The sequence below is a fragment of the Mercenaria mercenaria genome, chromosome 15 (assembly GCF_021730395.1).
Source record: "Mercenaria mercenaria strain notata chromosome 15, MADL_Memer_1, whole genome shotgun sequence".
Taxonomy (NCBI): domain Eukaryota; kingdom Metazoa; phylum Mollusca; class Bivalvia; order Venerida; family Veneridae; genus Mercenaria; species Mercenaria mercenaria.
In genome coordinates this window covers 24,316,587-24,329,246 of record NC_069375.1, presented here as the reverse complement: position 1 = coordinate 24,329,246, position 12,660 = coordinate 24,316,587, and the positions used below count along the sequence as shown (strand labels likewise).

At 33.5% G+C, this 12,660-nt stretch overlaps 1 protein-coding gene across 18 annotated transcripts in view; it reads right to left on the bottom strand.

Moving 5' to 3' along the window:
- Positions 1-12,660, bottom strand: part of LOC123548533 (spectrin alpha chain-like) — a 59,336-nt gene that overhangs the window by 24,609 nt on the left and 22,067 nt on the right. For 6 of the 18 annotated variants that reach the window (XM_045335856.2, XM_045335893.2, XM_045335908.2 and 3 more), the window contains exons 15-29: positions 12,066-12,080; positions 11,030-11,053; positions 9,350-9,418; positions 8,678-8,794; positions 8,174-8,300; positions 7,572-7,762; positions 6,529-6,771; positions 5,841-5,975; positions 4,911-5,255; positions 4,528-4,635; positions 4,101-4,192; positions 3,407-3,551; positions 2,955-3,071; positions 2,552-2,716; positions 239-406 (exon numbers count right to left, since the gene is read on the bottom strand). In XM_045335856.2, the coding sequence (XP_045191791.1) occupies positions 239-406; positions 2,552-2,716; positions 2,955-3,071; positions 3,407-3,551; positions 4,101-4,192; positions 4,528-4,635; positions 4,911-5,255; positions 5,841-5,975; positions 6,529-6,771; positions 7,572-7,762; positions 8,174-8,300; positions 8,678-8,794; positions 9,350-9,418; positions 11,030-11,053; positions 12,066-12,080 (2,061 nt within the window). The remainder of the gene's footprint in view (positions 1-238; positions 407-2,551; positions 2,717-2,954; positions 3,072-3,406; positions 3,552-4,100; positions 4,193-4,527; positions 4,636-4,910; positions 5,256-5,840; positions 5,976-6,528; positions 6,772-7,571; positions 7,763-8,173; positions 8,301-8,677; positions 8,795-9,349; positions 9,419-11,029; positions 11,054-12,065; positions 12,081-12,660) is intronic. The other 12 variants (XM_045335956.2, XM_045335965.2, XM_045335944.2 and 9 more) reach the window with 7 other exon arrangements.

Below are 12,660 nucleotides of genomic sequence, written 5' to 3'. Positions count from 1 at the left end.
TGTGACAACCCATAAATGTTAATATCAGCTATAAAATAAACAGGAGGGCAAACATTCAACTTCTATCAATGGATGCTGAAACAAGATCAAACAAGATTAATAATTTCAGGGAAATGCAACTGTCCATTCATCATACTATCACAACGTCAAAGTTTCATCGCAGGCCAGTATGCACCAAAAGATGATCATCTCGTGCAGGTTACGATGCACGTGCAGCTTGTGTGGCATGCTATATCACCTCATCCTCGACTTCGGACTCTTCACCCTCAGCTTGGGGAGGCAGCTGAGTTATACCATAGTGGCTCACTATCTCCGAACTGAACATCTGCAAATTGACAGTAGGTTCGGTTGAGGACGCCATAAGCTTTTCGATATTCTCGCACGATGGAGGGGGATGTCCTAAGTCCTGGAAATTGTTTCAGTTTGGTGTTTCAGCAGTTTTTCTGATTTTCATATTTATTTTATCTGTGTAGCTTGCAAAGAAATTGTATTAGTAACTTTTGGCTCTAGTTTCGATTATATTCAATTCAAGGGTCCCTACATCGCTGTACAATATAAAATATCAAAAAAAAAAAAAATCGGAAAAAAGCCTACCCACTTAGCTAAACAGAGGTAAAAACTGACAAAACACTGACAGTCATTGAAGACAGACACGTTTTTGACAGACAGGGAGACAGTACCGTTTCCGGGGATAACAGACACAAAACATCACCATGGCAACACGGTTGTCACACGATTAGCAAGCTATCACTTGACAACATCTACTAGTCAGAAGTGACTGTCAATCAACACAAAGGTGACAAATTATAGTGGAAAGAAATACAAAGACGGCATTAGTTCTTTTCCTTGAAACTTTTTTTCTTTTATTCAAACTAAACTTACTGATTTTATTTTTCTTTTTGGGAAGGAAAAATGAGCTTAGTTCCAACCTATGAGTCATAGCTTTTTTTACTTTGAATGAAGGGCACAGTCCTTTACTTGTAAATTAACACAACTAGCTGTCAAAATTTCTGAATATAAATTTTTGCCCACATCAAATTTGTAATTAATATTAAAGTTTAAGTTTTGTTTTATGTCCAATTATGTGAGAATTTAACAAGCACATTTTTTTAAAAATACATTTTGTATGCCATACCTCAATTTACATATATTGATTAATACACCCTGTACACAACTCCAAGGTATTTTTTTTCTCACATAAAAGTATTAACGGTCTATATTCTATCCCATGTGGCAGACAAATTTCAAGACATATTAAAAAAGAACAGCTGTGAAATTTTCATTTTTATTGAAATAATATGTTTCCTCTAAAAATCTTTGCACTTAGAGCTTCAATAAGCAGAATGAGGCATACACTTGTTTTATTTTCACCCTTTTGATATATTTGAAGATTATGTGCAAGAATATATAAAAGCTTGTAAGCTGACCTCGAAAGAATGGGTTTTACAGAGAGATGAAATGCAGTATGATATATGATGTTATAAGCTTTAACATTATACACGGGTAAATTTTCAACAAAAACTTTTTGTTATAAGCCAATATATAAAGCTAAGCCAAGATATTGGGATATAATACTTCAACTCAAATAGAATATGCTAACAAAATAAAAAATAAGCTATTTTTTCTTCAAAGCAAATATTGGGTTTGTAATCTGCCACATTCCATAAACACTTTTATACAGTTGCTAAGCTACACACCACAAAATATTATACAAATGAACAAGTTTATATACATGAAATCTGACAAACAAGAAATTTTCTCACTACGCTATTCAACAAAAACATTACATATACATAGATTAACAAATAACTGTGTATTTTATGAGGTCCATAAAGGAGAATTAGCTAAAAGGAAAACATAGTTAAAGAAGTTAAAAACTAACAATAAAAGTTTCCAACTACTATTCTATCACTAGTTACTCCATAATCAATATCTAAAGCTGAAATATTCATCTTATAATGGTTATAATTTTAAAATTAGTAAAACTTACTATAGAACCTGTAAAGCTAACAATAATTTCAAATAGCTTGTATGTAAAAAAAAATCACCTAGAAGAGTTTTTAAGTCTGCTGGACCCGTTTGTTTTATTCGGGTTTAACTGTCAGTTCACTTAAACGTTGTTTCTGAATTATGCACCAATACATACTTGTTGACAACTTCCCCACATGAACCAGAGTTGGGAGGACTAATAAGATCAGATTTACTGTCTTTTGTCAAAATGTCGCACTGGGTTCACACTCATAACCTCTCACTTTATAGGCTTGTATTCTACCTATCAAGCTACTTTGGCAGGCAGCATGGGCTCCCTCAGGCCAGACATAACATTTAAATTACATAAAAAAAAATTCTTTTTCTCCATTTCAAATAAAGTTTCATGTACATTTAATTTACAAATTTTCATGCCTTTATAATCCTGTAAATTCAATATATATGTCTCAATATGGCTTATAAAAATTTATGAAACACATCTGATTTGTTCTATAAATGTTCAATAAAGCACTACATAATAAAATACATCTTGGAAGAAGTATGTAATAGTATGTGTAATTACCTGATGACGTTCTAAAAGAGCTTCAGCCCCTGTGACGTCCTTGGCGAGCTCGTCAGAGGAGACAAGAGCCATCATACTGTTGATCCAGGAAGTCAAGTCACGGTAGTCACTCAGGAAACGCTGAAGATCGTAACTGTCTAACAGTTTGGCTTTGCGGCCGTCAGCCTATGTAGAGTATTACAACAAGAGAAAAATTAAGTAAGACTACAGAAGACTAATCCATGTACTTCTGCGGTAAAATCATTGTTATATTGAACACTTACAGAGAAAAAATTCAAGTAGTGATGAACAAATTTTTAGTACCACTGGAATAAAAAATTTCCTATTTTCACCTACTGGCCTCAAAACATTTATCACTTGTAAACAATTTTGATAGTTTTGTAGAAAGGACTGTTATTGATACCTTTGCAGTAAGTTCATTCCACATCTCGTTGATTTCTGTCTGATGCTCATAGATCTGTTCTCCCTGATCTGGGTGGGTCATCATCAAACGTTTCGCAGACTCATCCAAGTCTCGTACCTGCACAAGAAATAAGAATTATCACAAGTCTTTACACGTTAGAACTGAATTAATGTCATATATCATAAGATACAGGCTTAAAGTTTATACTACTGCTCTAGCTCAACTACTGTCCAAATTTCTTGTGTTTTATGAGGTGCAGCCATGATCCCAGCAGCCAATGAGCCCTTACCAAAATCACTACACCTCCCCTTAGTATGCAAACTTTAAATTCTTATCTTAATTCTCAAAACAACCATGTAACACTTACATTTATAAACATTTCTTCCGAAAACAAAACTCTGAATTCGACTGAACAAAAGTTTATCTTAAGAGATAATGACAAAAGTATTTACCTTCTCCCCAAGGGCAGCAAGATCTCTCTCGAGTCCCTCATGTTTACGCTGCAGGGCCTGCACACTGGCTAGATCATGACCGTAGTTATCGTTGTTGAGCGCCTGGTTCTTCTCATTTATCCAGTCTTTAGTTTCATCTACATCTCTACAACATTAGTTAACAATCAATTTATGTTCTAAAGAAAAGGTAATATATAAATCATACAGTTTTGGTTATACTGTTTGGATTCTATGACACTGTATTAGTATCTACTGTATTTAAACTGGCACAACAGATCTCCGACTTAAAAACAAACAGACAGAAAGACTAATTCATGCTGTGTATATTTTCATCACATGAAACCTGTATAGTGAACAGACCTGAGATTCAGTCAACAACCAAAAGCCTAAAACATCTACATTTCAAAGTCTGGATTAAAGTTATATAGGGAAATTCTGGCAGTTAAAGGCCTGAAATCAGGGCCTTTCCTGAAAAATCTCATGCCTGAAGTGAGTCAGTTAACAAATTTACCCTTCAAACAGAAATATATGCAAAGATATTTTTACTCTATGATTGCCAAAATAAATCCTGCTATCACACTGGAAAATTATAGACAGCTGTAAGATATTTTAACAGCTTGTGAACTAGGAAGTATGAAAAGAATGTCAATGGACTTTTTGTTCTTGTAACAGCAAACATTGTTTAAGAAAGTACCTGTGGAATCTCTGAACTTCATGGGCACTGCCCAGTGTTTGGGCTCTGTCTGCTGTAACCTGTTGTAGTGTTGCCCATCTTGTGTTCAATGTCTGAAAAGCACAGCAAATACTTCCATATATCCATAATCAAAAAGATCCATAATTGGCAATGTCAAATTCAAAGTTCAATGGATATCATATTATACAGAATATCTAAGATTTTCGTCGTAGTTGCTACCAAACAGCTTGCAATAAAACCAGACTTACTCGTTTTGCAATACAACCGGATTATTTGATTTTTACTGTACTTACTAAAATCAGGAATTTAAAAATATATTTTTCTCACTACCACAAATATTGTCAAACATTGCTCATGCAGAAGTTTTGCTTTTATTTTTCTTTTGCAAGTAACTATTAAATAGATATGAAACTTCTGTAACACATACTGCTATTTGCTCTCTGATCTTCTCAGCTGCCTCGGTCTGTCCCATGGCTGTCAGTCTGTCTGCAATACTGTTCAGCTCCTGTAGCCTAGCTTCATTGGTTCTCAAATCCTGTAATGTAGACATGAATGTTCAGGAATATTTCTATGAGCTGTGATCAGATGAAAAGAAAATACCATCTTGAAATAGAAAAGGATTATGTTCACCATTTCGGGAAAACATTTTTGAAATGACTTAAAGCTAATACCTTGTTCAGTATCCAAAAATTATCCATTTTAAATAATAATGTATGTTTAAGATTAAGAAATGAATAACTTTTTAAAACAAGTGCCTTAACAATCAAGACTTTCTTACTACAGACTTTCAAAGAGTGAAAAATCAAAAACCTTTCTGAAGTCATCAAACTTCTTCTGCATCTCCTCAACTTGTTCCAGATCATCTCCAACATTCTCAGCTACCATAATACCTTCTTTCTCAGTAATCCATGCAGCCAGTTCTGCTGCCTCTCTCACCAACTGGTATGCTTTGCAGGACTCCTGGATTTTCTCACGACGCTGGTTACCCAGGTCAAGCAGGTTAGCATACTGAGTCTCAATTTGGTTCTGTCTTACAGAGATGGTAAATTCGTCCATCAGGTTGTTACGGCTGGCTGACAGGCTTGGGTCCAGTTTCTTAACATAGGCAGCTGGTACAAAACCTTGACGATCATTTACCTCAACTTTCCACCAGTCCTGCAAAAGTAAATTTTATTTTAAGACATGAATACTATGATTTCAACAAAACTAAACTTTATCAACCAATATCTCTTGAACTTTTATATATCTTCATACTTACTAATATGTCTAAAAATCTTGACCATTTTCCCATTAGACATATTTATTGCTCCAACTTTACAAAAGTGAAGATCAACTGAATAGACTTTCAAAGACTTCTTAACCAAGTAATAAAATTGTCCTTACTCTGCATGGACTTAATTGCTTATATCTAATTTACTTCATAAACAGCAGTCACAAGTTTAAATTCCAGAGCTAAAGGGGATAATGTTCAAACCAACTGCTTCACTCAGTAAGTTACCATAGTTTGTTCCTTATGTTTACCATTAGATTTTGTTAACTCTAAATGTGTGTAACTTATTCCATTTGTGTTGTTGTACAATTTTAAGTCATATGGAGAATTTCCAGCTTTTGATGGTGGAGGTAGACCCCAGGTGCCCCTCCGTGCATTATTTCATCAAAGGTGGGTACCTCCGTAGAACTATCGACCTTTTGTAAGGCAGCTGGATGGCTTCCTCAACTTATTCCATTAATCATACATACCTTGTTGGTGCTGTTAAGCAATGTGAGGACATCCCCTTTCTTCATGGAAGTTTCTCGTGGAGATTTCTCCGTGTAGTCATACAGAGCCATTACCTTCTCTGTACCCAGGTCATCTATCACTGGAGCCTCTTGTTGCTGTAAATACAGCCAATAGCTTTGGGTCAAGTTTAATTTTGAATTACAAGATATATACTTCCTTGCTTTGAATGAACCAGAAGAAGAATATAGACTAAGTAATAATTTAGTTGGTATGTAAAACTGCTGTCTGGTATAAATTATATAATTCTGTGAGACAATTACTTTCTACTATCTGAAAGATATTAACTCTGAACTCTGTGAGACATTTACTATCTCACTGTTATTAAAATATACACATGGAGCTCCTTATCCTCCAACTTATTTATACCATTCTAAAAACAAGAGAGATTCCAAGGATTCAAGAAGAATATACTGAATTAGAAATTAAATCAGGCTGATGCCTCTGAAGTTTTATTCGACTCAAAAATAGGCTAAAATCTGTTAAATTTTCAATTTTGTAAAAGGTAAGTCAAGCAAGACTGTACCTTGCTTAATCTGGACTATAAATAATGCAACCAGGAACATTGCTATGCCTTTTTCACTAACCTTACAGCTTAATTTGGACTATAAATAATGCAACCAGGAACATTGCTATGCCTTTTTCACTAACCTTACAGGCCTGTGCCTGATCATGCAGTCCTTCAATCACAGTGCTGTATGCCTCGAGATCTGACAGGAAAGCTTCATGTTTCTTCAGCAAGGCCTCAGCAGAGTCTTCGTCTTTACCATAGTCGGTGTTAGAGGCAATCGGCTCTTTCTCTCTCATCCAGGACTCGGCCTCGTTAGCATCAGCAAAGTACTGCTGGGCCTGTAAGGAGTCCTCCAGGTCTTGTTTACGCTGTGATGCCTTGTCCTGTAATCGAATACACTATTTGTGTAATTATGATCTTAGAAAAATTATACTGGAGAAGATGTTACCATGTCAATGGCTCTTTAACCCATAGCCTGCTAAATTTCTAAAATGGACTGGTCCACGTCCGTGCAGGCTTATCTTGCTCAGCACTGGTCGTTAAGACAGAATCACTTGCCACCAGCAGGCTAAAGGTTAAATATCAAATCCACATTTTTCATTAAAATAGTTTATTTTTAGATACTGGCCTTAATCTAAAACAAACTTTAAATGTAGATAGTATAGCTACATTCTCAATTAAATGTCATGTATAACCGTATTTCTTTTAAAACTTCCAGTTTTTTAGTGGTGATACACATTTACACTATGAAGACCTTTACATATATGTGAGTGTACTATTCTATACCTAACACTCAGTACTTGTTATACACACAGACATGTTAATTTTATGTTTTCATTAACAGTACTAAGTAACTGTTCATATTTTTAAATATGAATGTGGGTCTTGTATATCTTTAATCAAAATAATTTTCAAGGGAAGTAATTTTGTGTTTTGGCAAAGTATATTTTTCTGACAAATCATTATGTAGGCCAAGACACAGACCTTCAATTTGGCCTTTATCTCTACAAATTACTTCTCCAGGGCTAAATAATGGGACTACCTTAGTAAAGCATAAATGTATTTTTTAAATTAAATTGGGTTTTATTCCGAGGAGCTCGTCCACAGTTTAAGTTACTACATCCTACATAAAGTTCATTTGACTACAATTATACAAATGCATTAATTATTGGAGTGAACGCACCTTAAGAGCTTGCCATCTGTCTTCCAGATCACTGATCTTGCCTTGAATCTCATCTGCAGCAAAGTGACCATCTTTAATCATGTCTGTTCCCTGCTGGCTAACGTTGTTAATCCTTGGCTCATGTCCTGCCAGCTCCGCTTGAAGGGCCTGGTGTTTCTTCATCAAGTTTTGTACACCAATCAAATCACGACCTGAAAATCATAAAATCAACATTTAAATTAAATTATTACTCAAGTGCCTGTCATTTATATTAAAGAATGAGTTGTGGTGAAAGTATCTGTGCAGGCCTTCGACTTCCCTACACTTTTAAATAGCCCAATATATTTTAATAAAGAGGTTTTTATCCTTCAATGTCTTTCATACTGTATCCAATTTCATCAACATTTTAAGTCAAAAATTCAGACACCAACTTAAGAACTTAAATTTTTATTTTTTTTTTGCAAAAATGATGACCCAGTTCAGTAAGTTTCATTTAAAGATATTCCCCATAAACAAAACATGATAAGGTGACTTTAAACTATGAAATAGACTTTCTCCCTTATGAAGTTCCTAAATATGGGATCTGCATTTTGAGGAACTATGATTAAGGGCAGTTATCTTACCTCTGTTTGTAGATGCAGCTATGGGTTCTTTCTCTCTAATCCAGTCTTCCTCATCCTCTACATCTCTCAGGAACTGCTGTAGACGGAGTGCATCCTCCAATTTCTGGTGCCGGGCAGCCATTGGCTCCTTAAATATCAAATACAGAAATATTTAAACTATATTCCGAGTTTATTATGGAACATTCTTATCAGTGCAACGTACCATATAATACTGAAGCTGAAGTATTTATAGAACAGCAGAACTGAGAAATAATAATTCAGTACTAACTATTCAAGTACATCAAGGCTTATGCCCAGTAAACAAGTTTTCATATAACCAAACTTCACATCAACATCTAAAAACTATATTACATACATAATACATTTCATCAGAATGATTACTTTCACAGAAACTATTCATACAAAATTTTAGCTAATTTATAATCAAGAAATTCTAAGAACTTTTAAAACAAGATGAAATGTAGTAGCTAGATGCACAAAATAAATGCAAAATGATTTGTGTACCTTTAGAGCCTTGTATCTGTTAAGAAGCTGTGTCTGTTTGGCTTGGATATTTTCCGAATCGAAATGTCCCGAGTCAACAAATGACTGGGCCTGTACTGCAATACCTTCAATACGGTCCTGAAACACGGGGATACAAAACATTTGACTCATATATGCACATATTCTATCAAATTTCTTCAAATACAAAATTCAATCAGTTCATATAACTACAAAATATGTTAAAGTTATCAGCATGTTATAAAATATGGTCATCATAATAAATATAAAGTTAAAGCCTATACAGAAGCAGGCTATTTACATCATGTACAAGATATTTATGTAAATTTCCTCATTTCAATATACAACAATTTACTGCCATATAATTCATTCAAAACTTCTACAAAAGCTTTCAGTCATGTATTGCAGTCTAATATTCTTACATATAGGCACACACACCATAGAAGTAAACCCGTAATTTTCATAAATTTTGTTCAGTTTATGTTGACACAATTTAGATCATATTTCGACTTTTCCAGCTTTTGATGGTGAGAGAAGATCCACAGTGTCCCTATGAGCATTGTTTCAAGGTCAGACAGGCACCCAGGTAAAACCATAAACCTTCCGTAAAAAAATAATTCTTAAGTTGTCTGCCCTGAATAGGTACTTCAAACGAGATGAGTTGTGAAAAAGTACCTGGTGAGCAGCAACATCAGCCTCGAGTAGAGCATGCTTCTTCTGCAGGTTCTGTACACTGGTCAAGTCCTGCAATCATACAACAAAACAAACATATTAATCTTCTGTAAAGAATTTCCTCTTGAAATATACATGCATTTTTTAAATGTGATGATTTTTTTTAGAATACTTCATATTCAAGATCATACTAGTAATAACATATTAGTATTCTTACAATTAATTAATTTTTAACAAACAGTCATGAAAAACCAATTTTTATGAATTCAGTTTAATTTTTACCTTAGTAACATTCTATTAGTTTAAAATAATATTTTTATACACAGCTTGAAAAACATTTTTATTTAATAAATTTATCATTAAAATTTGTTGAACTCTTCAGTATTTATACATCTGTTTACCAAAAAACTCCTGGTGTTCCCTTTTAGCCTACTGCAAACAACTAAATTTAGCTTTTTCTACGAAGCATAACTTAACACATAATTTATCTCATTACTTGTTATCTTAAGAGGATAAAATTGGTAACAAATAAAAGACCTCATTTTAAAAAAAACTTCCTTCTCTTTTTCATTACCTTATTCATTACACTAAAAAAGGCTCAATTAATTTTATACTTATGGTTATCAGCACCACAGTGCACCAGTATTAAAATACAATCATACACAATCATTTATATAACACAAGAGAAGGAACTAGATTTACAGTGGAGTATACAAGATCCCTTACTGCAGCTGTAAACCTGTACTTTTAACACAGTTTTCAGACTAAAAGATGGATACTACTGAAAGATCGTAATTCAGGGTTCCTAGAAATAAACTTTAGCCTGAAGACCAGTCCAAAGTCTCCATCATCTGATTGGTTGATTCTTAGCACAATCCTGAAACTAACCAATGGCTGAGCGGATTTCTAAGACTGGTCTTCAGATTTGTTTTTAAATTCTTGCAGCCTGAATTTAAATCTGGAACCAAGCTTAAAATGAGTTTGTGATTATAGAATAAAGCAAACAAAGAACATCAATCCTTTCACCTTTTTTTTTTAAAACAACTAGACCCTAGATTTTAAGTACCAGTAGACAAACACTAAAGTTATGTCCACACATTGTTGTTACACTTACCTTGTAAATCTAGCAAATTACAAACATGGATTTATTAGAAAACTTCACCTCAAAGTGTCAAGGAAACAACACAGGTGTAATCAAATATAAGGTGTACACAAACATTTCTTTGAAGGTATAAAAATGGAAGATTTTCTGATTAAATTCAATATAATTTACGACAACGGCTTTGTATTGTCAATAGCACAACTGGACAAAATATGGACAAAATATTATCATCTGTCATTGCAAAACAGAAGTAATATGCACTGACATTATGAAGCTGTTAACCTTTTTTTTGGTGCTGAAGTGTCGAAATATAGGTGACAAAATATAATATATGCAATTATTCTTCTAATCTTTTAATTTTCAGTACTTTAAACTGTGGAGTAATTAGAAAATTTCATTTTTACATATTCCTCAAGTTATTAAATTTAGTTCTAATTTTTTTTTTGCAAACCATCATATAACCACAGCAGGACCAAAAGCAAAATGTCAAATCATTCCAAGCAATGCAATAAATCTTTATTAAATAGCAATTCTCCTTTTTTTCTTCCAAAAAAAATTTTCAAACTTTCAATAATAAATACCATATGAACAGAATATAGAGTTCCCTGTAGGTAAAAATAAAAGTGTCATAAAAACAATCATCAACTTTGATTCAATCTTGTGTAAAACCATTTAAAAGTCACAATTATCCTACTCATAGTATTGAAGAAAAAAAGTAAATGAAACAACTACATTAATTTTCTAAATTGCGAAAGTGTAGAAACATACAGTAATAAATTAATGTGCACAGAAGTTTGTAAAAAAAAAACATTTGCTACATATTATTCTAAATCAGCATGAATAGAGAAATGCACAAAGAAAAGTGAAATATTTAAAATCATTTGGTAGCTTCTGGTTACATATCATATCAACATCGTGCTTGCAGCGGGAGAAAGTAAGCATGTATCTCTCTGTAGGTAACAAGCAATGGGTGTGTGCAAATATTGTTTGTTGGGTATCAAGTCAGACCAACACAGTGCAGGCCATGAAGCTACTTTCAAGCTTAAATGATGGATGAAGACTTCCTGCATTATTTCAGGCATGGGTCAGCACCTAGTAGAACCATAGACCTTCCGCAAGCCAGCTGGACGGATTCCTCATATGGCGTTTTAAGCTCAAACCCACATACTTTGTATTTAGAGCTCTCAAACTAACATCTTAAGTAAGTACTAAAATTAACTATGCTAAACATTAATTAATTTTAAAGAGAAAAATCTGCTTTTATTTTTCAGAGTCAGACTTTACTTCCAGATTACAAAAGTATCTTTCTGTATCTTTGTAACTAGATTTCTCAGGGCTAGCTTTCTTGCTGAATTACCCTACAGATTCTTAATAATGTACGCGATGCTTCTTCTAGATATAGGGAGGCAGCAAACATTGGTCAAAATGCAAATGCGAAGCCCTTTTATATCCTAATTTCCCAAAACTTAGAATGTTCATCCACATGCATTAAATTACTCAAAAACAGATGAATTCAATAAACAGTGGACACTAAGTCTTTACTACTGATTTCAAAGATTTGAATGTTCTACAAAGGGAGAAAGCAGCACACACACAAGCAGTGAAACAAAAACTTACATGTCGCCGTAGAAGCTAATCATATCAAAAAGTAAGAATAGCAAACAAGATTTAAATTCACATTAAAGCCATGCTAACATAAGGTTTTACAAATCTGCAAAACAGAAAATCATCAAATATATACTTTTATACAACATAATCACAAGAGAGGTTTATAAAATCAAATCTAATAGTCATTGAAGTACATTTTGTTGCTGATGTCCAATAAATATTTATATATCTGAATTCATTCTGGTATGAATGTAAGTATTTAATGACTGAGATCAACCTATTCTTTTATACAGAATTTCAAAAACCATATTCTACTTGCTCTGTCGATTTTGGTTGCTGACTCTATGAAAAGGTTCGAACGCAAATTTGTAATTCTAATTTATTATCTTTGAAAAAGGAAATAGACACAAAGTTGAGCTTTTCCAGAAAAAAAGCATTAACACTGAAGTAACTAAGGATGTAACATACCATTACATTAAACAGAATGTGACACAAGTACCAGACAATGTTGCTTTGTGAAATAAATCAGGTGAAATATATACAATAAGGCAGGTACAGAAAACATTTATTTACGTACAGCCTGGATTGACTATTTACTTCAATG